We start from the raw sequence: 27517 nt of genomic DNA, 5'->3' as shown, positions 1-27517 counted from the left end.
GAAGCCTCCTTTCTAGAGGCTCAGGAAGCCTCCTTTCAAGAGGCTCAGAAGCCTCCTTTCAAGAGGCTCAAAGCCTCCTTTCAAGAGGCTCGGAAGCCTCCTTTCAAGAGGCTCGGAAGCCTCCTTTCAAGAGGCTCGGAAGCCTCCTTTCAAGAGGCTCGGAAGCCTCCTTTCAAGAGGCTCGGAAGCCTCCTTTCAAGAGGCTCGGAAACCTCCTTCCAAGAGGCTTTATTTGAATGAAGACCGAAGGGGTACCTCTCTAGAAAAGCCTAAATACATTTAAATTTCCCTAATTTCAACCAAAAAATGATTATTTTCTTTCCATTCAAGTAAAATCCACAGTTTGCAAAATTACAGTCTTTATTTAAAACGATTTTCCTAAATTTGTTCGTGACAAAATCTCGTCCTACGTCGTCTGGGTGTTCGATTTCTGCCAACAGTTGACTCTACTTCAATCGCGCGTTGAGTACAAAAACGATATTTTTACAACTAGTCTCAATTGTATCGGCGCTTATCTGTTTAGTTTGCTGATATTCAATGAGTTTGGCTATTCCGTGTTGGCAAACTGTGCTTACTGATATTTCGTTATGGCATTAGAGCAGTTTGTTTGCGATATCATCTTCTTTTATGGCATTCTATTGTTTCGTTCGCGATTTAAAAGATAGAAATGGCTATCGTTCTGAATTAAACTATTTCTTTACAGGATTTGCTTCCCTTACAATATGTTTTACTAACTAATATTTGTTTTAACTGTTCGTTTCACAGAATCTTTCTGAACTAGTAATAATTTATTTAACGATAGGATTCGTTTACTTACGTTTGTTTTATAAAAATCACAATCAATTTCTAGAGTTTTCGTTTAGTTTTCTCGTTTACAAACAAGCATGGATCTGTTCTTTTTATTAACAATTGTTATTTGCTAAGGTTTTCTTATTATCAAAAAGTGGATGGACAAATTTCGCATCATGGTTAGTGTTTATTTTTATTGTTGCTTTGTCATTCAAGAGAAATATAATAATGAACGCTTTTTAATGATGGCGTTTCGTCGTCGTGGTTTCGAGTAAAAGGTGATCATGAAGAATTCTGGAGTATTAACTATTATTGGATACTATATTGTGAATGTACAATGAATGATTATTATGGATTACTTAACATAAAGTTGTTTAAAGCTCATTGGGGTGATCTTTATGATCTGTCCTACTACCTCCACGGCACCACGTTTGATCTTTGACTAACTAACAGAAATAGAAGCTATCATAGATTCAATTGGATACTAATTTACATCGTCTATCTTTACGTTCACTGAATCAATATCGTAAACAGATAAAAGGCAAATATAAAAATAGTCACGATCTCGTATTCACTAAAAGTGTTTTTCGAGATCTTTGAAACTTTACAATCTTACTACTAAAGTTAAATGAGTTCTGATGTAGATTTACTTTTACATACTATGTACAGATTCCCTGTGAAACATTTTTCTTTGACCTAGAACAGGGTCTAACAATTAGAAAATGACTATCTTTATGTTTCTTCATCAAAGCGTAACGAAATAAACGCATATTTCTAACATTATGATAGAGAAATAACATACATCTAACTATTCCTACATCATCAGAGAACAAAGTAAACAAAGCTGGCAAATGACGAACCTTATTCTAGAGGGACCGGACCGTTGCTCTTCCCATCGCGATCAGCCTCTAGAATCGCATTTGCTACTATTTCTTCAACCGATATCATAACAAGTCCTGCGCGTTCGAGTCGTCCAGTGTGTGCTGGAGGAGGCCCTTCTTCTCCTCCGGGGCCGAACCGGACACGTTCAACAGCGGATGGGCGCTGTTACCCGGTATCGAGGACGAGTCAGCGTGCACGTTCACTCCGCCGGCATACATCGAGTCGTACACCGGGTTGGCAAAGTGGGCCTGGAAGGGGAAATGGTATCAATGTTAGTATTTGTAAATAACACCAGCCAGTTTCTGTAAAACTGTGAATATGTGCGGAAAATCAGAAAGGTCTGAAAATAAAAAGGTTTGTCATGCCTCCATAAATAAGCTCCTAAAAAGCTTTGTATAAATGTCTAGAGTAGAAATGAGCGCCAATTTAAAATTCGCAGTGTTTGACGTAATTTTGCACGGAAGCGAAGGCGGCGGCGTGGCTTTTTATTCATTTAAATTTTCAAAGGAAAATCTACTCCAACTACATTTGGAGGTTCAAGGGCAATATTAATATTAAAAATAATCAGAATATTCATCTTATACTCTTAGAGAGATTTTGCTAACATTTTACAAAATTAATGTGAGTTTCTACGAGATATTTTCAACTGAGTTTTTCAACGAAATTGAAAACCTTTTTTTAAGCAGATTCGAAAAAATAGCAGGTGAATTTAAATAACATTTCCAATAACGCTGAAAAACTTGATCGAGGACTTCCTGATAAGTTTCTAAAGCTTTTTAGAAAAAAAAATACACGTCGAATTCGAAACAATTTCTTCATGAATTGGTCTTTTAGGATCTAATTTAGTTGATACCGCGGCTGAGGACATTATGGAAGTCGTGGTAGATTAATTCGGTAGACCATTTGACTCTAACTCCAGGAGATTTCGGAGATTCCATAACATCACCCCGGGAGCGCTGAAAAGCGCATCGAGAATGATGCCAGTTGAGTCTCAATAATGATTCTGAAAGCGCCCGTTAATGGACTTTGCTTTGGTTATTGCCATATTTTGGATACGAAGGCTGACAGTCGAGACATTCTACTTTCTTAGTAAGGCCGGTTTACACCGACCTGAAACGGCGAGTGGGTTAATGGCTAGGCTGTCTTCCGTCCCAAAAACCCGTGGCGGGCCTTGTAGCACGCCGTCCAATCCTGCCACCCAGACCAACTGGGTGGTGGGATGACTATTCCTGACTATCGCTGATCTGGCTCTGGACACGCAAGTGTCAACCCTCGCAGGTCTCTCTGCTACCTCGACAAGCATAGATAACTATGGGACCACAAAGGCAACTACTTCAGTCGAATTCGCCGACAGCTGCAAGGGGGACCCAATCGCTATGAAGTTTTATCACTACAAAAAATCAAGTGAAGCAGGTGAAGCGTTTGACAACAAGGTGGACCCTTTTGCCAGACGAAGTGGTCTTAATCGGTCGACCAATAGAGAGGAACGTGGTAAGGTACAGGAAGCGCCAAACGAGATCAAAATGGATGGCGCCACTCTAACCTAGGTCATTAACGAGGCTATCACCAGCGACCAGGAGGGCGGAGGCCACTCGGCAACATCGTTGTAGTGGAAAAGCAGGAATGGAGGTCTCTGCTAGAGGCCAGTAAGGAGGCGGAACGAAAGATCCACCTACTTATTGGGGAGAAGGAGTTGGGTGAGCCATGTTACGCAGGCCGAATTGAAGACTTGACTCCTTACTGAGAAAAAACTGCTGGCGGATCGCCAGACCGTCACCGGTGCAACTCCTAAACTCAGTAAGTGTGGTAGTAGCAGATTGTGTTAAAATAATAATCAGAGATACAAAATGAAAGCATGAGTTATTTGAATGAGATTTGAATTTCTAAATCGAAGCAATCGGCGTTCGAATAGTAGGCGCCCATTAGCACACGAATATGAACTCGATTGACAGAACGAAACAAAGAACGAGACGATACTAATCCGAATATTGGGTACATCGTCTATGTATCACTAGAGCTACTCGTTCTGTCAGAACATACTTGTGAGTACACAATCCATGATAATTCAGATATTCAACGGATGTTCTAAGGATATTCGCTCGGCCCTGACAACAACCTTGACCCATCTAACGAATGCGGTTTTTTAGTTGGGTCAACTGACAGCCATTTTAACACAATCCGCTACTACCACAGTAAGGTCGGGTTGGCAATCAGAAAGGAGCTAGTGCCAAGCCTGTACCACAAGAGAGGATGGATATGGCCAAACTTTGGGAGAAGGTCAGGAAAACGGCTGACCCTAAGGAACGGCGAGAGCAAGTGTCTTCACCAAAAAAGGGTGCTGAAGTTCGCAGGAAAAAGGCTTTCCATGGACCATTATACAATTCACAATATTTTCTTCTTTGTATACTTGATACAGCTCATGATTCATGCGCCACACACCATTTTCTAGTTTCCCTCCGAGTATTGTACGCAGCACTTTTCGCTCGAAAACCTCGAAAGCTCTCCGGTCCGCCTCTTCTAATGTCCATGCTTCATGTCCATAAAAAGCCACTGGTAGAATCAGAGTTTTGTATAGAGCAAATTTTGTTTCCGTCTGCGTGATGTGGAAACTAAGCTGGTTACGTAATCCGTAAAAGGCCCTATTCGCAGATAAAATACGTCTTTTCACTTTTCACGGGAAACGTCATTGTCACATGTCACAAGCGTTCCAAAGTAAACAAATTCTTCAACAACTTCAAACACATCCCCATCAAGCACTACCTCTGCACCAACACCACTAGGTCTTACCCTATCTCTACCTGCCACCATGTACTTTGTCTTGGTAAAGTTAATTGTAAAGCCTATCCTCGCCGTCTCCCTCTTCAGTGGGACAGTGCATCACCCTGCTTCAATCCGTCTAAGGTCACAAACGAGGTTGACACTTCGTCTGCAATCCGAATACTTGATTTCGAGCCGTCCAGTGTTGCATGTATCAGTCTAATCAGTTTCCCCGGAAAACCATGTTCGGACATTATCTGCCACAGCTCATTTTTCTTCACTGAATCGTACGCTGCTTTGAGTTCAATGAACAGATGGTGAGTCTGCAAGTTGTACTCCCGAAAATTATCAACGATCATCCGCAGGCTAAACATCTGATCCGTCGTTGATTGGCCCTCGCGAAAACCTGCCTGGTATTCGCCGACGAAGGACTCCTCAAGCGGTCTCAGTTTGTTAACCCTCTAAGACCCGGGACGAACGGATTTTTTTCAAATGGCTCGCATTCAGCACCTGATCGTTGGAATTCCTCGCGGTTTCGTTTGGGCTCAATGGGAATAGCTATATTTTTGCTCTGATACATTTTCAAATAAAATTTTTTGTTCAGGTCCGAGTTATTGCTAAAAATAAGTGTGCGCGGGGGTGTTTTTTCTATAATTCAAACATCTCTTCAATATTCTGGACGTGTTCATGCCCAAAATTTATCAAATCACCCATCAAACCAACCCAAAAGATATTTGTAAAGATTTTTAGTCGATTCCGATGTTTTCACCATTTGAGTAGGGCAGGATTGACTGAATTCAGGGCCGCATTCAGGGGTTACAATGGTAGAGTATGGGCTAAAATTCAATTACAATGAAATTTGCATGAACATGCGGATGCACAAATTTAAAAATATTTAATTTTCAATTGAAATTGACTTTCTGAAATTCTTATCAGGGCCGGATTTAGGGGTCGAAATGGGGGTGACCAGGGGCCATATCACCAATTGCAATGAAACTGGGCATGCGACTGCTCAAACTTCATGAAAACACATCAGGAGCTCAAAGAATTCTGTTTGAATTTGAAATTGACCTTCTGTAATTTTGACCAGGGCCAGCTTGAGGGGTCCAAATGGGGAGAGCAAGGGCCATATCACCAAAAGCAATGGAACTGGGCATGCGACTGCTCAAACACCATGGAAACACATCAGGAGCTCAAAGAAATCTGTTTCAAATGGAAATTGATGTTCTGAAATTTCAACCAGGACCGGATTTAGGAGTGAAAATGGGGAGGGCAGGGGCCATATTACCAATTGCAATGAAACAGGGCATGCGACTGCTCAAACTTCATGAAAACACATCAGGAGCACAAAGAACTCTGTTTGAATTTGAAATTGACTTTCTGAAATTTTGACCAGGGCCGGATTCAGGGGTCCAAATGGGAAGAGCAAGGCCCATATCACCAAAAGCAATGAAACTGGGCATGCGACTGCACAAACACCATGGAAACACATCAGGAGCTCAAAGAAATCTGTTTCAAATGGAAATTGATCTTCTGAATTTTCAACCAGGGCCGGATTTAGGAGTGAAAATGGGGGCCATATCACCAATTGCAATGAAACAGGGCATGCGACTACTCAAACTTCATGAAAACACATCAGGAGCTCAAAGAATTCTGCTCGAACTTCAAATTGTCTTTCCGAAATTTTGACCAGGACCGGCTTCAGGGGTCCACCTGGGGAGAGCAAAGGCCATATCACCAATAGAAATAAAACTGGGCAGTGGGCATGCGACTGCTCAAATTTCATGAAAACACAACAGGATCTCAAAGAACTCTGTTTGAATTTGAAATTGACCCTCTGAAATTTCAACCAGGGCCGGATTCAGGGGTGAAAATATGGAGAGCGGACTGCTTAAACATCATGAAAACACATCAGGAGCTCAAAGTATTCTGATTGAACTTGAAACTGCTCTGATACAAATTTCAGGAATTTCTCCGGAAAATACTCCAGGAATTCGTCCAGAAGTTCCTCCAAAAGTTCCTCCAGGAATTTCTCCGGAAGTTCCTCCAGGAATTTCCCGGAAGTTCCTCCAGGAATTTCTCCGGAAGTTCCTCCAGGAATTCCTCGGAAGTTCCTCCAGGAATTCATCCGGAAGTTCCTCCAGGAATTCCTCCGGAAGTTCCTCTTGGATTCCTCCGGAAGTTCCTCCAGGAATTCCTCCGGAAGTTCCTCCAGGAATTCCTCCAGTTCCTCCAGGAATTCCTCCGGAAGTTCTTCCAGGAATTCCTCCGGAAGTTCCTCCAGGAATTCCTCCGGAAGTTCCTCCAGGAATTCCTCCGGAAGTTCCTCCAGGAATTCCTCCGGAAGTTCCTCCAGGAATTCCTCGGAAGTTCCTCCAGGAATTCCTCCGGAAGTTCCTCCAGGAATTCCTCCGGAAGTTCTCCAGGAATTCCTCCGGAAGTTCCTCCAGAATTCCTTCGGAAGTTTCTCCAGGAATTCCTTCGGAAGTTCCTCCAGGAATTCCTTCCGAAGTTCCTCCAGGAATTCCTTCAGAAGTTCCTCCAGCAATTCCTTCGGAAGTTCCACCAGGAATTCCTTCGGAAGTCAAAATTCCTGGAGGATCTCTGAAAGTTCCGAAAGAATTCCTGAATTCGTGAAGTAACTTCTGCAGAAATTCCTGCATGAACTTCTGGAGGAATTCCAGGATAAACTTCCGAAGGAATTCCTGGTGGAACTTCCGAAGGAATTCCTGGTGGAACTTGGGAAGGAATTCCTGGTGGAACTTCCTGGAGCACCTTCTGGAAAAATTCTTGAAAGAACTTCCAATGGAATTCCTGGTGGAACTCTCGGAGGGAATTCCTGAAGGAACTTCCGAAGGAATTCCTGAAGGAACTTCCGATGGAATTCCTGGAGGAACTTCCAATGGAATTCCTGGAGGAACTCTCGGAGAAATTCCTGGTGGAACTTCCGGAGGAATTCCTGGAGGAACTTCCGGAGGAATTCCTGGAGCAACTTCCAGAGGAATTTCTGGAGGAACTTCCGGAGAAATTCCTGGAGGAACTTCCGGAGAAATTCCTGGAGGAACTTCCGGAGGAATTCCTGGAGGAACTTGCGGAGGAATTCCTGGAGGAACGTCCGGAGGAATTCCTGGAGGAACTTCCGGAGGAATTCCTGGAGGAACTTCCGGAGGAATTCCTGGACCCCTGAAGCCGGTCCTGGTCAAAATTTCGGAAAGACAATTTGAAGTTCGAGCAGAATTCTTTGAGCTCCTGATGTATTTTCATGAAGTTTGAGCAGTCGCATGCCCTGTTTCATTGCAATTGGTGATATGGCACTGCCTTTCCCATTTTCACTCCTGAATCCGGCCCTGGTTGAAATTTCAGAAGATCAATTTCCATTTGAAACAGATTTCTTTGAGCTCCTGATGTGTTTCCATGGTGTTTGTGCAGTCGCATGCCCAGTTTCATTGCTTTTGGTGATATGGCCCTTGCCCTCCCCATTTGGACCCCTGAAGCCGGTCCTGGTCAAAATTACAGAAGATCAATTTCAAATTCAAACAGAGTTCTTTGTGCTCCTGATGTGTTTTCATGAAATTTGAGCAGTCGCATGCCCAGTTTCATTGCAATTGGTGATATGGCCCCATGGTCCCCCCCATTGAGACCCCTGAATCCGGCCCTGGTCAAAATTTCAGAAGGTCAATTTCAAATTCAAACAGAGTTCTTTGAGCTCCTGATGTGTTTCCATGAAGTTTGAGCAGTCGCATGCCCTGTTTCATTGCAATTGGTGATATGGCCCCTGCCCTCCCCATTTTCACTCCTAAATCCAGCCCTGGTTGAAATTTCAGAAGATCAATTTCCATTTGAACAGATTTCTTTGAGCTCCTGATGTGTTTCCATGGTGTTTGAGCAGTCGCATGCCCAGTTTCATTGCTTTTGGTGATATGGCCCTTGCCCTCCCCATTTGGACCCATGAAGCCGGCCCTGGTCAAAATTACAGAAGGTCAATTTCAAATTCAAACAGAGTTCTTTGTGCTCCTGATGTGTTTTCAAGAAGTTTGAGCAGTCGCATGCCCAGTTTCATTGCAATTGGTGATATGGCCCCTGGTCACCCCCATTTCGACCCCTAAATCCGGCCCTGATAAGAATTGCAGAATCTCATTTTCAATTGAAAATTAAATATTTAAAACTCCTGATTTTTAAATTTGTGCAGCCGCATGTTCATGCAAATTTCATTGTAATTGAATTTTTAGCCCATACTCTACCATTGTAACCCCTGAATGCGGCCCTGAATTCAGTCAATCCTGCCCTACTCAAATGGTGAAAACATCGGAATCGACTAAAAATATTTACAAATATCTTTTTGGGTTGGTTTGATGGGTGATTTGATAAATTTTGGGCATGAACACGTCCAGAATATTGAAGAGATGTTTGAATTATAGAAAAAACACCCCCGCGCACACTTATTTTTAGCAATAACTCGGACCTGAACAAAAATTTTTATTTGAAAATGTATCAGAGCAAAAATATAGCTATTCCCATTGAGCACAAACGAAACCGCGAGGAATTCCGACGATCAGGTGCTGAATGCGAGCCATTTGAAAAAAAATCCGTTCGTCCCGGGTCTTAGAGGGTTAAACAGGATACACGACAGGATTTTGTACGCTGAGTTCAGAATGGTGATCCCTCTGTAATTGGCAAACTCTAGTCTGTGCCCTTTCTTATAGATTGGGCATATGACACCATCCAACCAGCCGGCAGGCAGTTCTTCATCCTCCCATATTTTCTGGATAATATGGTGGATTGATTGATGCAGCTGCTCACTTCCATGTCCGGGATCTCGTCCTTCCCAGCAGCTTTCCTTTTTTTCTGCTCGTTTAGAGCCTTCTTAACCTCGTCCAGCGTTGGTGGTTCCACAGCTTGACCGTCACCTTCTATGTCCATCCTGCTCCTTAATACACCTTCATGTTCACCATTCAACAAATCTTCGAAGTGCTCCTTCCACCTGGCTACCACCATAGTCTTGTCTGTCAGCAAATTCCCCTCTCGGTCATTGCACATGGCGGGCACTGCGTAAAACCTCCGCATATCGTTTCTATCCATGTTCTCCTGCGCTTCAGCTATCACACTCTCTTCGTGTTGCCTGTTTTTTCTGCGGTGGATTCGTTTCTCCTCTGCTCTTGCTACACTGTACCGCTCTTTGTTGGAACGGGTACGAGCCACTAGCATTCGTTTCCTAGCAACATTTTTCTCGTGCGTCACTCGCTGGCACTCCTCATCAAACCAACCATTTCGTTGGAGTCGCTGTGCAGCGCCTAACACTTTCTACACTGTTGTAGTCACAGCTTCGTGGATATTTTCCCACAATCTGTTGACGTCGCCAGATCCGGTGGCATCTCATATCCGCTCGTCCAGCTTATGGTGGTACTGTTCAGCAACTCCTTCAACTGACAAGCGTTGGCAGCAGCAAAAATTACAAGTCTAGTAGCAGCAAGGCTTGACAAAACTCCTCACCCTCGCTAGAGTCAAATAAAATCATCATCAGCAAAATGCTGCCTTCGCATCCTCACAATTGAGTGGAAGCGTAAAAAAGCAGAGGTATAAAAACGCAGAGTGAGGAAAAGCAAAATAAAAACACATGTGAGTGAGGCGTCGGGCGAAAGAGCATTCATTGAGCCTCCGGAGCGACGCTTTGTTTGTGAAAAAATCTTGGAGGCTGTTTTGAGTGTGAGTGTAAGTGAGTGACGCACCACAAGAAAAAGATGAACAGATAGACTCGCTCTTGTTTTGCGACGCACAAGCTCGGGTTTAATGATGCACAATGTTGTGAGTTTTGATGCTTATTTCTGCTCCTCAAAAAAACTCTTGCTCTTGCTCATTTTCTACTCGGCGAGGAGTTTTTGGCAAGCCTGAGCAAAGGTTACAAGTCGCAGACCATTATCGTTGGTAGTGGAATGAAGGCTTTCAGAAGGGAGAAATGCGGGGCATTTATTATCAAAGCCTAGGGCAAAAGCTACGCGATATACTGAAGGCCATGAGAAAAAATTCGCTGGCCATGAGGAAAAACTCGCTGGCATGGGTGAGGAAGCCTCCTGAAGCTGAAGCGGATGCACCACAGAAGAGTGCTGCATATAAAAAGTTAATAAAAATAACTAAAAAAAAAAAACCCAGATTAATCCACCTAGCGGGGATGGCGCCTTTCTCGCGCAAAACGGTAATAAATGTAGCCTTTACGCTTACTCCTCGATGACGTACAAGAAAGGCAAAACAGTTACACCGTCTAATGTTATGATAGAAAATTTACACTAATAGACGACAGTTGGCGCTGCCAAAAGTTTCTCGAATTTCCTATGTTCGAATTTTGACTTTCGGACCATTTCATAGTACTATGAAACTGAACGAAGAGTATACTTACGCCTAAATGCGTGCAACACGAGCATCTTTATAGTACGATGAAACTCTTAATGGGAGCAAGCCACGGATAAACTTTAAAAATATTCATAGATGCAAGGCATTTTTCATAACACATTATTGTTCTATGTGACTATGTCTCATCACTGTTTAAATAATATCTATTTTTTGCAATTTGCAAATATTATGAAATTCAATAGTGATCAACAGCGTTTTAGTCTCTGTCGGATGCAACTTGTTGCAAGAAAATCGGTTAAGAGTTTCTATGTGAAAATTTGGCTAATGTTTTTTATGGCATTTTGTGCACACACACACGCACACACATAAACACACACGCACACACGGACAGACAGACATTTGTTCAGCTCATCGAGCTGAGTCGAATGGTATATAACACTCTGGGTCTCCGGGACTTCTATCAAAAGTTCGAATTTGGAGTGAAATGATAGCCTTTCGGTACAACTTAGTTGTACGAGAAAGGCAAAAACGAAGCTGGAGACCTGGTGCCTGCACTGAGAGATCAGTGTGGCGCAATCCAGGATACTGCGATTCCCTTAAAAAAGGGTCAAACGGAAACTTAGGTTGCCAGATTCCAAGTACCCTTGGCTGATGTCAAGAAGGTGCTGGATACGGCCAAGTTGAAGGTGAGTTGGTCAGTATGCCCGATGAGCAGGACTGCTTTAAGTACTTCGATTTTGGACACGGTATACAGACAACAAGGTAGGCTCGTTAGGAAAATGATACTTCAAGAGTGACGCATGTTTTATCGCCACATGTTGGAGTACAAAAGTAAGCGTGCTGAGACCGTAGAGCATCGTCTCGGTTCAGTTTGTGCGAAGAAAGGTACTTACGTCACTTGTTTACATGCAAAATGAATGTTTACATGCGTGCTGAGCCTGCCTTGTTTTTTGTATACCGTGGATTTTGGACATAAGTCATATGACTGCAAAGGTTCAGATCAGAGTAGGCTATGCCAGAGTTGTAGAGCTGACGGACAAAAGATATTTTAGTTACAAGATAAAGATTGTCGTTCGATTCCCTTTGTTCTGCTGTCCGAAGCATGTCCGAACTGTCAAATCGTATGTATTTTTCCTTCATTGACATTTAGCACCCTATCATCGCCAGCAAAAGATGTTCCGGAATCCGGACAGCGACGACAGCGACAATCTTTATCTTGTAACTAAAATAACCTTTGGACGGACACCAGGCTCATACATGGGCGTAGCCAGGATTTCGAGAAGGGGGGGGGCAACTTTTTTGGTCTTCTAAATCGTAGTTTTATAGTACAGTAGACGTTCGATAACTGCAAGTCATTTAACTGCAATGCTTTTTAACTGCAATTCGATAGTAGCAACAGTTTTGCAGTTATCGGACAGCTAAACTTCAAACTAATGCCAAACTCAATGACAGCTGCATTGCGCTGCACATTTAGATGCACTTTTATTGCATCTGACGTCGATTGACAACTGTTTGACGTCTAGAATGCGTTGCAGTTATCGAACGGCATTCGTTAACTGAAAAGTAAACATTTTGCAGTTATCGAACGGCTACTGTAGTTTTATAAAAACACATGAATATTAACTTATGAAACCAAATCCAAACCAAATCGAAGCAATAATGATTAAAACAATAATGGATTTGAAAATGCATGGTTTAATGCTCATCAGATATTTTTAAATAAAGTGGGAAAATTATTAACGAGCTTAGTATTCAGAAAGTATATAAAATCGACTATAACAATTATTATAAAATACCTGCATTCTTCCATAAGTCTAAGAAAACTAGAGCCATACATCTGAATCTCTAAACAAATTCTCTCTGAAATAATATTTATTATAAAATAGGCAGAAAAATCAATATGCAAGCTTTCTCCAGGAATTCCTTCGACAATTGCTCCTGGCATTCTATCCGAAATTCTATCAGGGATTTTTTAGGGATGCCTCCAGTAACTTCTTCGGCAGTGTCTTCAGGAATTCCACCATAAATTTTGCCGGGAATTGATCCGAAAATTCCGCCATTATTTACTCCAAGAAAATCTTCACGAACTTCTTTATAAGTTCTGCCGAATTCCCTGCAATAATTCAAATAATTTCGTGCTGTTTCCCATAATTTTTAAGAATAAGAATATTCCGTGGAAATTCCGCAGAATTGCCAGTAAACATTCCTGAGAATTTCACGAAACATCTTCGAATTTCTTGTGTAAATTCCATAAAATTTTCATTGAATTGTTTCGAATAATTTCTTGTGAAAATTTCAAAGAATTTCTCCAGGAATTCCATCGGAAATTTATACAGAAATTATACCGAAAATGAAATCAACAATGGAATTTTCGGAGGAATTCCTAGATCAATTCGCAATGAAATCCTGAAAAAATTCCGGTGGAAACTTCAAGATTTCCACTGGGAGATCCTCCAGGAGTTTCTCCGGAAATTACTCCTGGAATTCTTCCAGGAGTTCCACCGGCGATTTCCACCAAGAATTTCTCTAGGATTTCCTTCGAGAATTATTCCGGTAGTTCTATCGTTCCCCTGAAAATTCTTCCAGGAATTTTAGCAGAATTGGAATTTATTTAGGCTTCTTCAGGAATTTATATAGATTTTCCACCAGAAGCTCATCCGAGAATTTCTCTGCGAGCTCCTCAGGGAATTCACCGGGAGGTCCTCTGATAATGATGATGGTCCAGCTACAAACCACAACAAAGGTTTCAGCTAGACGAGATTTGTCTATAAGATGAATTCTCTTGTTTCCGAGAATGCTTCTGGTAGTTTCCCCGGGGTCCCTTTGAAAATTCTCCCGGGAGTTTCTTCAGAAATTCTTCCAGAAAATTCCTTCGAGAGTTCCTCCGGGAATTCCACCAGCAATTCATCCGGGAGTTTCTCCGGAAATTCCTCCGGGAGTTCCACCAGAAGCTATTCCAGAAAATTATTCAGGCCTTTTTTCAGGCAATCATTTAGGCTTTCTTCAGATATTAAGCTGGAAATTCCTCCCGAAGTTCTTCCGATAGTTTCTCTGGGAGCTCATCCGGGAGGTCCTCTAGGAATTCTTCTAGGAGTTCCTCCTGAAATTCCCCCGGGAGATCTTACGGGAGCTCCTCCGGCAGTTCCTTCGGGAATTCCTCCGGGAGATCCACCAGCAGTTTCTACGAGATTCCCTCCGGGAGTTTCACCGGCAGTTTCTCCGGGTGTTTCTCTGAAAAGGAACTCCCAGAGTAATTTCCGAAGGAACTGCCGGTGGAACTTCTGGAGGAATTTATTGAAGAACTACAGGAAGAATTTCCGGAGGAAATCCTGGAGGAACTCTCGTAAGAATTCAAGGATGAACTCCCAAAGGAACTTCCGTAAGAATTCCAGGAGAAACTCCTGGAAGAATTCTTAAAACAACCTCCCGGAGGAATTCCCGTAAGAACTCCCAGAGAAATTCTCCGAGGAACTTCTGGAGGAATTTGTAGATAAATGCCTAAAGTAATGCTAATTGAATTCCTGGAAGAAAGCCTAATTGAATTCCCGAAGGAACTACTGGTGGAACTTCAGAGGAACATCCGGTGGAAAACCCTAGAGGAAGAGAAAAAATATTTCTGAAGGAACTTCCGAAATCCCATTTCCCGTGAAATTCCTGCCAAATATCGTCCAGGAATTCCCTGTGAAGTTCCTGGAGGTATTACCGGAGAATTTCTTAGAAAAACTCCTGGAAGAACTCCCTAAGCACTTCCGGAGGAATTCCCACATGGAAGTCCTGAAATAATTCTTAGAGAAGTTCCTAAAGGAATTTCCGAAAAAATATCTGAAGGAATTCCCAGAAAAATACCAGGAGAAATTAATGCAGAAATTCCCAGATGAAATCCTGAAAGTATTCCCAGATGAATTGCTGAAGAAAATCCCTGCGAATCACACTTAAAATAAATCGCAGATTTCTGTGAAATTTCACCGAAATCTCAACAGCAGAACTGTTCGGTAAAAATTTTACAGATTTTTCGGTGGTTTTGACAGTTGAACAAAGGAAAATACCGCAGAAAATCGGTGAAATAATTACCGAACAAATCTGCTGTTGAGATTTCGGTGAATTGAAGCAAAATTCACCGAAATCTGTGAAATGATTTAAGTGTGATTGTTCCGAAGAAATTTCTGGAAGAACTCTTGGCAGATATCTGAGTAAATTCCGAGTGAAGTCCGGAAGGAATTCTAGTACACTTCCGCGGAAAATCTCCCGGAGAAATTCCTGAAGGAATTCCTGGAGAAGTACCTGAAAAAAATACCTGTAAGAATTTCTGGGGAAATACTTGGACGAATTCCAGGAGAAATTCATGAAGATATTTCTAGAGGATTTCTTGAAGGATATTCTGAAGTAATTGCGAAAAGAATTCCAGATTGGAATGCTAGATGATTTCGCTATTGAATGTTTGGAGGTATTCCCGGAAAATTTCCTGGAAGTAATCCTGGAGGAATTAAAGGAAGAGTTCCGAGAGGAATGCCCGGAGAAGTTCCTAGAAGAATTTCCGAAGGAATTTCTTATAGATTTACAAGTGAAATTATGGAGCTAAATCGGAGGATTTCCGTCATAAATTTTTGAATAAACTTTTGGTAGAATTTTGGTTAGAAATTCCGTATGTATTCTTGACGGAACTCTCGAATGCATGCCTGAAGGAAATGCCGGATTCTTCTGAAGAGAGAATAGCCGAAGAAATATCTAGAAGTAAATCTTGGAGAGAAGAAAAGAGATCTTCAAGGAATTTCCTCGTGAATTTACTAAAAAAAATTAGTGGGGGGTTTCTAGATAAGGAGGAATTACAATTACATGAGAAGGATTTTCTAACGATTTTCAGAGGAAGTTGTGGATAACTTTCCGGAGGAATTCAGAAGTTCCCAGGGGAGCTCTAGAAGGATTTCAAGGAGAATTTTTGAGCCCGAAATGTTTCGAGTTGTTTTGAACTTTCATATATTATGGATCCTGGATGCCCTAATAAGTTTTGGCAATCTTTTGACTTTCAACCACCTATTTCTGTATATGATTGGATCGTAGAGTGCACATGTTTGAGGGAATTCATGTCAGTACCCGTTCAATCTTTCCACAATTTAGGGGGGGCGACGGCTTCCCCCTGCCCCCCTCTGGCTACGCCCTTGGCCTCATACCTTGGGCTGCACCGAGGTGTTTAATCTGCGCTCCTGGCGTGGACAACAAACACCCATCCAATGAGAACAAAACTAATGTAGTAATAAATAAATCATTGATGTAATACTAAATCAAGAACCGAAGGTGAAAAGCGTGTCAGTGTGTTAGGTAGGTGAAAGTGGGGCAAGATCGCAATATGGGGCAAGACAGCGAACATTGGTTTTGACTTAAGTGAGCATTATATTCACATTATTATTACAAGGAATAGCTAACAATCATGTAAAAGGGCTATACAACTGAAAAACGCACTTTGACAAGCTCACTTGTTCTTGAAATATTGATTTTAAGATGGTTTAGTTGAAATTCGAATTATCTTTTAATTTTGTAGTTATTTAATTTAAGGTTTGAAGCCAAAATTACTAATTTTTCAGCACAATATTTACCAGGGCTTTTATATAACTATAGCCTATCTACATTAATAATTTGAAGAGATGCACAGTAATTATGATCGATAGGACATGAATATTTGGATATATGTCGACTTGGGGCGGTATTGCCATCTGTACTGGGAACAAGGTCATCTCCAGGATTAAGAATCGCCTAACCTTTAAATGCATTCAAAAATTCTTTTGAATAGTTTCTACCTGGAACAGATATGATTTAAACAACGGATATGGTTTTAATCGTGAAAATTATCTTTAGAACAAATTCAGATATTGCCGTACAGCCAGTGACCAACAAATCAAAATGGAACACAACATTTTCAAACGAAACATCATTTGAACATAATCCCTAGAAGTGCAAGAAACGTGTCACCCGTTCTAAATAAATATAGCTTTTAACTTTTGATATATTTTTTGGTTCTCGCTCGTTTTCCCCGTAACACTGGGTAGACACCTTTGCGGGGTGTGTTACGGTGTAAGCTACAGGCAAATACTGACCCCAATATCCAACTCCGATGTACTTATGAGGGTGTTGCTGCGTCGGTGGCCTCTTGTTAAGTAAGTACCAAATCAACACTTCCGTCCTCTCCCAGGTTACAGTGGGGATTTTATCCTAGATTGAAATCAAGGATCACACCCACCTTAATTTCTAATAGTAATCTGAGTGGAGATTTCAAAAGAAAAACATAAGTATCACCAGTGTCCAATCTACGAAGTACACCGTAACTATGCTATGCTATTTTTAGTCCTCGCTCGTCAGTGTTAATTGATACTTATGTCAAAGACAGGTAATAATAAAGGTGTTTCATGGACAAATTAACAGAATTCGAGGGAGTTTCACTATTTTACAAGGATTACCGCTTAGGATGGCCATCTTGCCCCACTTACCCCTACTTCATTTCTTATTATTAATCGGTAAAAAATGGTATTTGTGTAACTTAAATACAAGAATCACTGCTATTGCAGTTAGTATATCAATAACAATGATTTATTTAGTCGAAATTGAGAAAATTCATTCATTTGTTATTGAAGATATTTCCACTGAAATCCTGAGTAAGTTCTTAATGAAGCAAAACCAGCCAAGCTTTGATGAATATTACAAGGAAAATTTCAACATTATCACCAAGGTTCATTATCTTACTATAAACCAAAAATGGAAAGTAATGTTAGACACAACTGGAAAAAGAGATATTAGATTTCAAGAAGCTCAATTGAAGAAAACTAGAAAATTGAAAATCATTTTATAAAGGCACTCCAGATGCCCAGTGCTTTGACTTTCAAAAAGTATCACCACAGATACATAAAATATAAACATAAAATGCATAAAATACATGAACAGGATTATATTAAAAAATCCTCTTTTAAAATTATTTTTTCACTTAACCCACAAGCGGGGTAAGTGAAAAGTTCAAACAGATTTTTTGCTTTCACAATTATGTTTTATCCTAAAAGTATTTTTCAAAAATCTTGTTCCCAAGCGTATAAAGATTGAATAGATGATTTGTTATGTCATAAATATGATAAATTTCAATATTATATTCAACTTTTATGACTTAAAGAACATGAACTATGCAATTTCCTTTGCCCACTTACCCCGCTGTACCTTAGCGGATTTTGAAAACTATCTCTTTGAAAGAATTTCGGAGAAAAAATCGACAGGAACTCCTTTAATAACGCCACAGTGGGAGATGGCCCAACTAACATTTAATGTCAATGTAAATGTTATTTCAACTCGTCTATACGGCTTCAAGCTGAATATGTGTGCTATACATATGATCAAGAACTTCTATTCAATGCTTTTACCAGCAAATCTGGCGAATCTATTCAGCTGTTTTTTACGTGCCTGCACAACTACTTTACAGCATGTTACACAATTTTTTCTCAATCTTTACTAAACCATTTAGTAATATAATTCGCTTTAACGGCGCTTTTTCAGATTTTTTGAATCTGTTACAGATGTTTTGAATCTGTTATACAGCCACTGAATTCAATTTTATTAAATATTATTTGAGAGGAGAGTAAATTTTGGAGTTTAGGTATTTAATTTTTTTTTTGTGAATACTCAAATATCAAATTTTATTGCTACCTAGATTCGAACTCCTGATCTCCTGATTCAATGCCCGCTGTTCTGTCATCACCGTCACTTTGACATATGTAAATAACAAAGAAAATTATGGATGTGCTTCTTCGCATACCCCATAAGTTATTTTACTAACGCTATTTTCAAATTCATGCTGTATAAACGTTAGAAAAAGGCCTACATGCTGCTTTCAGCACATAAGCCTAAAAATTATGCTTTCAGCATTATTTCAACCATTATTCAAACATCTATCAGCATGTTCTGTTAGCTAACTTTTATGCATCATCAATCGCTGAAATTGTTTTTAGGCAACATTTTTTCGATCTGTATAGATGCTACTCTGCTGCTAATCGTTTAACAGTAGCCGTCAAAAGAAATATCGCTTCTAAATGGCTTGTTTTTTTACACTATCTGCTAGCATTAATGACAGCGCTTTGTCAGTTGCTATAAGAGCAGGTGAATACCTTTGTAGTTGCATTACAGAAATCAATAGCTCATACACAGCTCCGGCAACAAAACTCAAATGTAAGCATTGCGGTTTTGACGTTCCATACTGATAAGCTATTAAAAGAGGCAGTATAAGGTTTACTTAAAAGTTGTGTAATCTTCAAAGATACAGAAGTTGCCTAAATGCTTCGTTAGTTCATTTATTGCGCCATTACGCTATATTGTTAGTGCTATAACAACAGCGAAAACGTTTTCATTGTAAATGCTACTCATCGTAATATGAGAAGTTGCTAACATGCAATCAGTTACATACATGAGCTCTTAACCGATAAACTTCGTTGCTAATTCAGACAGAGCTGTTTTATGACTATATGAAAGCTGCACAAACGATAAAAGATAAAATATATTCGGCAAAACTGACTAGCTGATAGATGTTTGGGTAATAGTCGAGTTGAAATTTAAGGGATTATTTGCGGAGGCTTTTTTTTATTCAGCATTTGCTGCTTTTATTCAAATATTATTCAGCCAAAGGCTAGAAGCTGAAGCTTTTAGCATCAAAATTGTTAGTTGGGGAGCCAGCCTCGGGCTGAAAGTCTCCTTAATAAAGACAAAAAAAACGCCACAGTACAGCGATATTTCTTAAGAAACCATTTCTGAAGCATCTGAAAGGATATTTAAATAATTTCCTCGCCGAGGATATTTTATATTTCTTTGAACTGGCGTCCCAGATCCGAAAATTTAAAAGCGTTTCTATGAACCCACGCTTTCTGTTGCAAACAATATGAAGTTTAATATTTTGAAACATAATCCCCAAAATGTAGTTGGTGGTGGCTGGCCCCATGATTACTTCCGGTCTTTTACTATACTTAGTATAGTAATAGTCAAGCATTCGTTGTACATATGATTAATATGGGGGGTAAGCGTGAAGAAATGTTGTAGAATTTAAAAAGAAAACGAATGTTAAGACCAAGTGCCACTGGATGACTCCAAACGGGCCAGTATAATGTGGGGTAGTCAGGGTTTAACTAAATTAGCTAATAGTATAACTTATTTTGCCACGCAACAATTTCAGTATAGGTAATTTGTTTCTACGAATCAAATTTCTAAAAGTTAGGTTTTCAGCATTACTTAGCGCAAGAGAGGGTTTAAACTCTGCGTTACATTGCATTTTTTCCCCCCGATTCGGTGCATTATTATGAGTGATCAGCACTCATGGAACACATTGTTTAACGCGGATGTCAGCCGGGATCGCTCAGAGTGTAAGATTTAGTGTAATTATTATAATTATTTTTGTTTTTTAGGCATCAAATGTTAGGAGCATGTTTTCAGCGTCACACAGCCCAGGAGAGGGTGTAGGCTCTGCGTTGTAATGGTATATAGTGTGGGCCGTCCTTGATTGGGGTCCTGTGGGTCGCATGTAGTGGCTGTACTCGGGGCGGTTGTGTGTTGAGGGCGGTTTCGGGGCAGTTAGGATTGAGTTTTAATATAGACGGATGTAGGATTGAACAAGTTATAAACTTCAGGGTTCATATTGTGAGGACTATTGACAGCCAAAGCGTTGAGGATTATCTTTTGGTTGGGAGCTGAATTAATTTATCCGATTTGGAATCCTAGATTGAATAGTAGGTATATATGGACAATAATAGAAACTATAATACAGTTATCGTTTTATTTTATTAAGTATTGATGATATGTTTTTAGTTAGGTTATATAGCAGATATGCATGTGTGATAACCATTAATAAGGCAGAATTATAAGAACTGTATTTTTGTCTTTGTAGTATAATTAATTACTTACTAATGTTTTGCGGGCCGGCGAGTGAAAGCGGCCCAATTCTTTTATCTACCTCTTTCCAGACGACCAATGATGAAGAAGACTTCCAGACTTCAAGAAAATCATATAGTTCCGGTATCAGCAGTGGTATTCATAAGTAATACTACATACAACCACCGTCAATACAGGAAGTCTGTGTTCACAACGAGAATACTTCAAGGACAATCCCAACATCCTCTGTGAATTGCAGATAAGTATTGCGTTTATATTTTAATTGCACTGAGCTCGTTCTAATCTGTTCGGTGAATGAATTGACTTGCCACATATTTAAATACATCGTGAATAATCAATATCATTAGTAAATTTATATATTCCCGTAGATTAGAAAAGCAAGTGCATAAATTACTATTTTATGGCAACATATCACAGCGAAATGGGACCCTTCGGAGCCTTGAGTAAGATCTCGGTCCGGTTGCATCTAAGGAGATCTTAGTGCAGTGCACACCGGACGTGTTGCCCAGTAGACGTATCGCTCAGCGGTATTTAAATACAACGCAGATAGGCTATGGTCAGAGGGTGCGTTGATATTACCAGATTACCAGATTACCAGATTATCCCCAAAATGTAGTTTTATATAATGAAATTAAAAGGAAATAGAAATGGTAATGAGCGATCAAAATTGTCACTCACCTTATCGTCCTCGTGTACAAATGAGGGCACTTCTTCCACATCGCCCAGATACATGGGATTGGTAATCTCCACGTTCTCCGTAAGCCGGGCGTGTGAAAATGGAAGCCCGCCTCTACGTTTCCTGTGAATAAATAAAACATGTTATTGGTCTATTAAGCTAATCAGAAAAAAATCGGCAACATACTTCAGCCCGTAGAGCGCTCCTCCAAATCCGGCCACCGCTATCAGTATCACAAATAGCACGATCGCTAAAATTGACAGCGTGTAACCGGCTCGTTCTCGACCCTCCAATTCGGCAACAGCAATTTCCTTCAGACAAATGCTGAGCGAACCATCCTCGCACCTGTTCGACATATTTCAACAAACCATGTGTTATCATCAATTGCTGTAACGAATTATTTTAAAAGTGATCTTACATGCACTCGTTGATGGAGCTGCCGGCCACACAGGTACCGCAATCGTCGATGCAGTTCGGTGGCCGCTCACATTGTGTTCCGCTCCATTCTCCGACACACACGCACGAGGGAACGTACGTCACGTTCCACGCCGAGTACACATCCAACTGGCAAATACCACTGTTCTTGCAGTAGTTTATGCACGGATTGTTGTAACCGACGTACATTTCGCAGTGCTTGCCACCATACTGATTGGTACAGTTGCAGATCGGTTCACCGCGCACCTCCAAACAGTGACCGGTGTTGCTACAGATGTAATGCTCACACGGAGTCGGTAGCGGACTCGGCGTTGGACGCATCGGCGGACAATCTGTAATGGTGTAAAATAGTGATCAATGATGCGATATGATTTTCAGAAAACCAATTGTACTTACATTCAGGTCGATTGTCGCTGCTGTCACAGAGATCGATCTCACAAAACTGTCCCTCGTAACCCTTCCGACAGCTGCAGAACGGCTTTGGACCAGTCATGCAGAATCCACCATTGCGGCATAGTTCCTTACAGTTCTGATTCTCGCAACGATCTCCGTACGAGCCGTCCGGACAGCTGCACTTGGGGTATCCTTTTTCGATAACGCATCCACCTCCGTTGTGGCAATAATTAGCGCAATTATTGACCTCGCAACTACGACCACTGAATCCATCCGGACACTCGCATTGATCTCTATCAGTGGCAGTTTTCCTACAAATTCCACCATTCTCACACTTAAAGTTAGAACAATGTTCGCACTGCGCTCCGCTGTAGTCCTCCGGACAACTGCACGACAGACTGCCATTGTTCGAGATGGAACAATTTCCTCCATTGTGGCAGTGCTGCAAGCACGCTTCCGTAGAGATGTCGCACCGATCTCCGGTCCACTGTGGCAAACAGAAACACTTGCGCACGTCATTCAAGATGTAGCATTCGCCTCGGTTTTTGCAGTACTGGGAACAGGTGTAGTGCTCGCAATACTTGCCGTCAAACAGACCAGAACACTGGCACCGTTGCTGGCCGTTTTCGATGACGCACTTGCCAAAGATGCACGGAAGCTTACACTCCATGGGTGATTCCTTGGCGCACTGTACTACCGGGGACGTTTGATTGACGATCTTATGGTTGTCTGGGCAGAGGCAATGCCGACCCAAAGGTTCTTCGATCGATAGGAGACAGACGGCCGATTCGTGACAGGGGTACATGGTGCAAGGGTTGGAAACTGTTGAAGGGAAAAACGGACTCGAGTTAATATAACAGCTGAACGAACTTTTAAATTTGATTAGACATTCCAATATTCAAGCGTAGTAATACATAAATATGAAAAAAAACCCAACTTAATTCACCGAGTGGTGATATTGCCTTTCTCGCATTTAGCCAAGACACCAACCTTATATGGCGCTAATACATTTTAATTCCATTTTCTTAATAACTTTCAAACGCAATGGTCGATCGTTATCAAATTCAATAGTGATCAACAAGGCTTTGTCCCCTGTCGAATGCAACTTGTTGCGAGAAAATCGGTTAAGAATTACTATATGAAAAATTGGCTAATGTTTTTCGGTTTTCGTGTGCACACACACACACATACACACGGACAGACAGACATTTGTTCAGTTCGACGAGCTGAGTCGATTGGTATATAACATCATGGGTCTCCGAGACTTCTATAAAAAGTTCGATTTTGGAGTGAAATGATAGCCTTTCGGCAAAACACGAAAACATTTGGGTAATTGGGTATTTTAAAAATTTATTATCCCCTTACCTTTACGGTTATGCTTCAACGGATGTATGTAATGCAGATCAGATGATCTGTATCCTCGCGTGCCTTGGAACACCTCCGTACCGTTGTCCCGCCCGAACTTGTTCAACTTGAGAATACTTTGATTGTACAATATCACATAGATGCTATCCTCAAACAAATCCAATAGCTTTGGCTTTGTGTAGTCGTACAGCTCACGTATGACGTGACGATCGCCCCCGGTCATTAGCAGACACGTCTCGATCGTACTCTTGCGATAGTCCGCCCAATAGAGACGGTTGGTGGTTTGATCGATGGCCAGTCCGGACGCCCACTCGATATTGGCCTGAACTAGTTTTTGCTTTTTGTAGCCATCCATTCCAGACAGAATGATCGCTTCCATGACCGACCAAACCATCACCCGATTGACTGGATCGACGACAATGTCGATCGGATGTTTGCCTGTCGCCGTCAGCGTCGTCTGGTTGGTGCCGTTGAACGTTATCACAAATATGTTACTTAGCTTCTTATTAATGACGTAGATGTGCTCTGTCAACCAATCGCATGCGATCGCCAGCGGTATGACCTTCTGATCTTTCAGTATTACGGTCGAGTGTTTTCCATCAAGCGTCTTTATACGATCGTGTGATGGCAATGCTCTAGGGTAAGCGCTGTGTGGACCCTCTACCGCTTCTTCAACTTTGACCGAAGTGTCCATGTACACCTTCTGCAGACTTTTGTCCAGACTGTCCACCCAGAACAGCGTTATGTTATGCTTGGTTATGGAGTAGTCAAAACGATCAATCTTCTTAGAGTTCGTCTGCAGGAATCCCATCACCGTTGTGCCTTGGTAGATACTTCTGAAGTCCGATTCGGACGAAACCAGAAGCAAGCCTTCCTCTTCGGTTGCAACGCAAGTATCGTTGCGCAGCGGTCCTTTGCGATAGCCTGCGGCACACTGACAATTGTAATACCCCTTCTTAACCAAGCACATCTGACTACAAGATCCAAATCCACAATCCATCCTCACACAACCGAGTTCATCGGATTCGTCAATGCAATTCGATTGACCATCGCATCGCAAATTACTGGGAATGCACTTGGAATCGCTGCTACAGCGGAACGTCCCGCTCGGACATTTCTGACACAGGCTTGTCTTCTCGTCGCTGTTATCTCCGCAATCGTCCTTGTTGTCACACGCCAGTCCCTTGCGGATGCAGTTACTATTGCTACATTTGAAGGCACGTTTGTTGCATCCGTTTTGCTGGCAGTACTCGAACTTCTCATCCGAGCGGTCGAAACAGTCATCGATTCCATCGCAAACCCAGTTCTTGAGGATGCATTTTCCATTGTCGCAACGGTACTCGTCCTCGTGACACTCGCAATTCTCTTCGTCCGAACCATCGATGCAGTCGTTATCGCCATCGCACATGAAGCTCCTGTTGGTTGAAGAACCTCATTTAAAATTGTTTGTCTTCTAAATGGTATTGCTACTTACATGCTTACACACACGTTATGGTTCGTGCACTTGAACTCGTCCGGTTTGCAGCTCACATCGCAATCCTCCTCGTCACTATGATCGGCGCAGTTGTACTCCCCATCGCATCGCCGGATACCTCTGATGCAGTGCCCATCTCGGCAGCGGAACTCCGATTCTGAACAGTTGCGCATCATGCAGTTTGTTTCGTCAGAGTTATCGCCGCAATCGTTCTCGTAGTCGCACCGCCACCGTCCAGGAATACATTTGGAGTTGTTGCAACGGAAGTACGAAGCCTCACACTTGGCCACGTCCGGTTGTTTGCAGTTTTCCTTCTCGTCTTCTCCGTCGTGGCAGTCGTCCTCACCATCGCAGCGCCACGATGTTGGGATACAGCGGCCGTTGTTGCACCTGGATAAAATAGTTACGGTTAGGTTGGAAATTCAAATTTTTTTCCGAAAATTTCTGTTCCCGAAGTTTTGGACTAATAAAATGCTGTTTAATCGCACTACAAATATTGTGTAACAATGTGAAAGGTCACTCAAACGAGAAAACTGTAAGAATAGAAGATGTTCTACATCCTTTTCTTCTTATAGGCATTACACTGGAACACTGCCGCATCGCAGCTGAACATTATAATGTTATAAGTTATAAGTTATCGCTAGTCCTGTTGAAAACCGGAATGGGGGACTATCGAAGTTAGATTTTTCTCGCAATCCGTACGTTAATCCTAACTTCGCTAGTAGTGCGCTAGTCTACTAATTGGGCCCTAATTAGACTAGCGCGCCACTATCGAAGTTAGGTTTAACGTACGGAATACGAGAAAAATACAACTTCGATAGTCCCCCATTCTGGTTTTCAACTTAATTGAGTATATTGACTGCGAAGTTTCAAAGCCATTTTTGCATTTGTATATCAGGGAAGTCGAAAAAATTTCTATTTCAAAAATTTCCAACGCTGAACCTGGTGTGTCATGAATCCATGGAGCGTCATGTTTTCTGGACATAAAAACTAGACACTAATGAAAATTTAGAAAAATTCATGCTAAGAGCTCGCGAACAAGCATACAAATATAACTTTGGTTCGTCTATTCAAGAAAGTTGGGATATCTGTGTGATTGACAAAATAATTTTACTTGATCCATATGATTAACGGGCAGCAGGGACCATGTCCAAGGGCTTGACGACCCCTCCCAGCCGTCTGTGAGTCAGGGGTTCTGCCTAGGAGGTGGTGGGGTTAACAGGGGCGCTGTTAATTCCTCCCAAAACCACATATCCGCAAGCAAACCTTATCAAGCGACCGTGTGCTGCTTAAAGCATACAAGCCCTAACCCCGAATCCCAAGGTGTCAGGCGACCCGTGCCGAAGGGATGAATGGCCTGGGGGTGAAACAATTAGCCAGGTCGTTAACGGAGCCTGTGGAGGTTCCACAGAGTGAGGGCTGCTTCGGCGGCAAGCGGGTGGCAGTGGGTGGTACCCACACACCCCCAAGTGGTGCACATGTGGTGCAAGCGAATGGGAGTTGGGGGTATTACTCGTACACCCCCACAGAATGAGGGACCGAGTGTATGTGGTGAGCACACAAGTAAGTCTCTGCATGGTACGCATGGTCGGTAGTGTTAGAATGACTGAAGTCTGGTGAGGCCTGGCAGGAGTGTCGGGGGCAGATACCTCTGCGGCACCTCAGAAGTAGGGGACACGAAAGTCTCGCTGCGTCTGGCAGGAGTGTCGGGGGTTGATGCTTCTGCGGCACCTCAGAAATCGGAGACATGTAAGGTAGTGGTGTGACCCCGTCCCAGGATGGGGAGACCACCACATTGGCTGAGGACTACCTGGGCTTGAAACGTCAATGGGTGGGTGCTACCGGCATAGTACCTTACGGAGTCCTATTGACAGTATCAAAGCCCGGGTAGGTGAGTGTTAGGCACGCTTGACGTGCCGGGTGTTCCACGCCCAAACGATGCACAGGAGGTGCACAGAGTGGATAAAAATGGGAGATGGGGGTATTACAACCCCCACTGAGTGAGTGGCTGAATGTCAAAGAGAGTGGTGCACAAGTGGTGCAAGCGATCGGGACTGAATGTATGAGCGGGCACACAAGTCAGACTCGCATGGTACGTATGGTCAGAGTGGCTGCTTAGGCAGTAGTGTGATCCGGGCTGTCAGGGACGGAATGAGTGAAGTCTCGCTAGGGCCTGGCAGGAGTGTCGGGGGCAGATACCTCTGCGGCACCTCAGAAGTAGGGGGACACGAAAGTCTCGCTATGACTGGCAGGGAGTGTCAGGGGGTTGATGCCTCTGCGACACCTCAGAAATAGGAGACATGAAAGGGTCTGCCTCGTAGCTGAGGAGGTAGGAGCGGCATAGGAGCCACCAACCTAGGGTCGCCTCCGGCTTGGTAGACAAGTGGTGCCACCCTGTTGCAGGACGGGGGGTGAACACCACACTGAGTGAGGACTGTCTATGTTGTGGAGATGGCGGCATGGGGTACTCCTGCAGGGTACTTATAAATTGGTCCTTG

The 27517-nt window shown here is 42.2% G+C and overlaps 1 protein-coding gene across 1 annotated transcript; it reads right to left on the bottom strand.

Annotated features, from left to right (window-relative positions):
- Positions 1 to 342: 342 nt before the first annotated feature.
- Positions 343 to 25409, bottom strand: LOC134202312 (prolow-density lipoprotein receptor-related protein 1-like; the record flags this gene model as incomplete). The annotated part of the gene is made up of 7 exons (XM_062677340.1): positions 343 to 1919; positions 21355 to 21475; positions 21539 to 21697; positions 21771 to 22119; positions 22184 to 23002; positions 23546 to 24960; positions 25020 to 25409. Coding segments are annotated over 7 exons (3439 nt in total), but the record flags the coding sequence as incomplete, so codon positions are not given.
- Positions 25410 to 27517: the final 2108 nt, after the last annotated feature.

Source organism: Armigeres subalbatus, unplaced genomic scaffold (assembly GCF_024139115.2).
Source record: "Armigeres subalbatus isolate Guangzhou_Male unplaced genomic scaffold, GZ_Asu_2 Contig1141, whole genome shotgun sequence".
Taxonomy (NCBI): domain Eukaryota; kingdom Metazoa; phylum Arthropoda; class Insecta; order Diptera; family Culicidae; genus Armigeres; species Armigeres subalbatus.
This window is presented reverse-complemented; position numbering and strand designations above follow the sequence as displayed.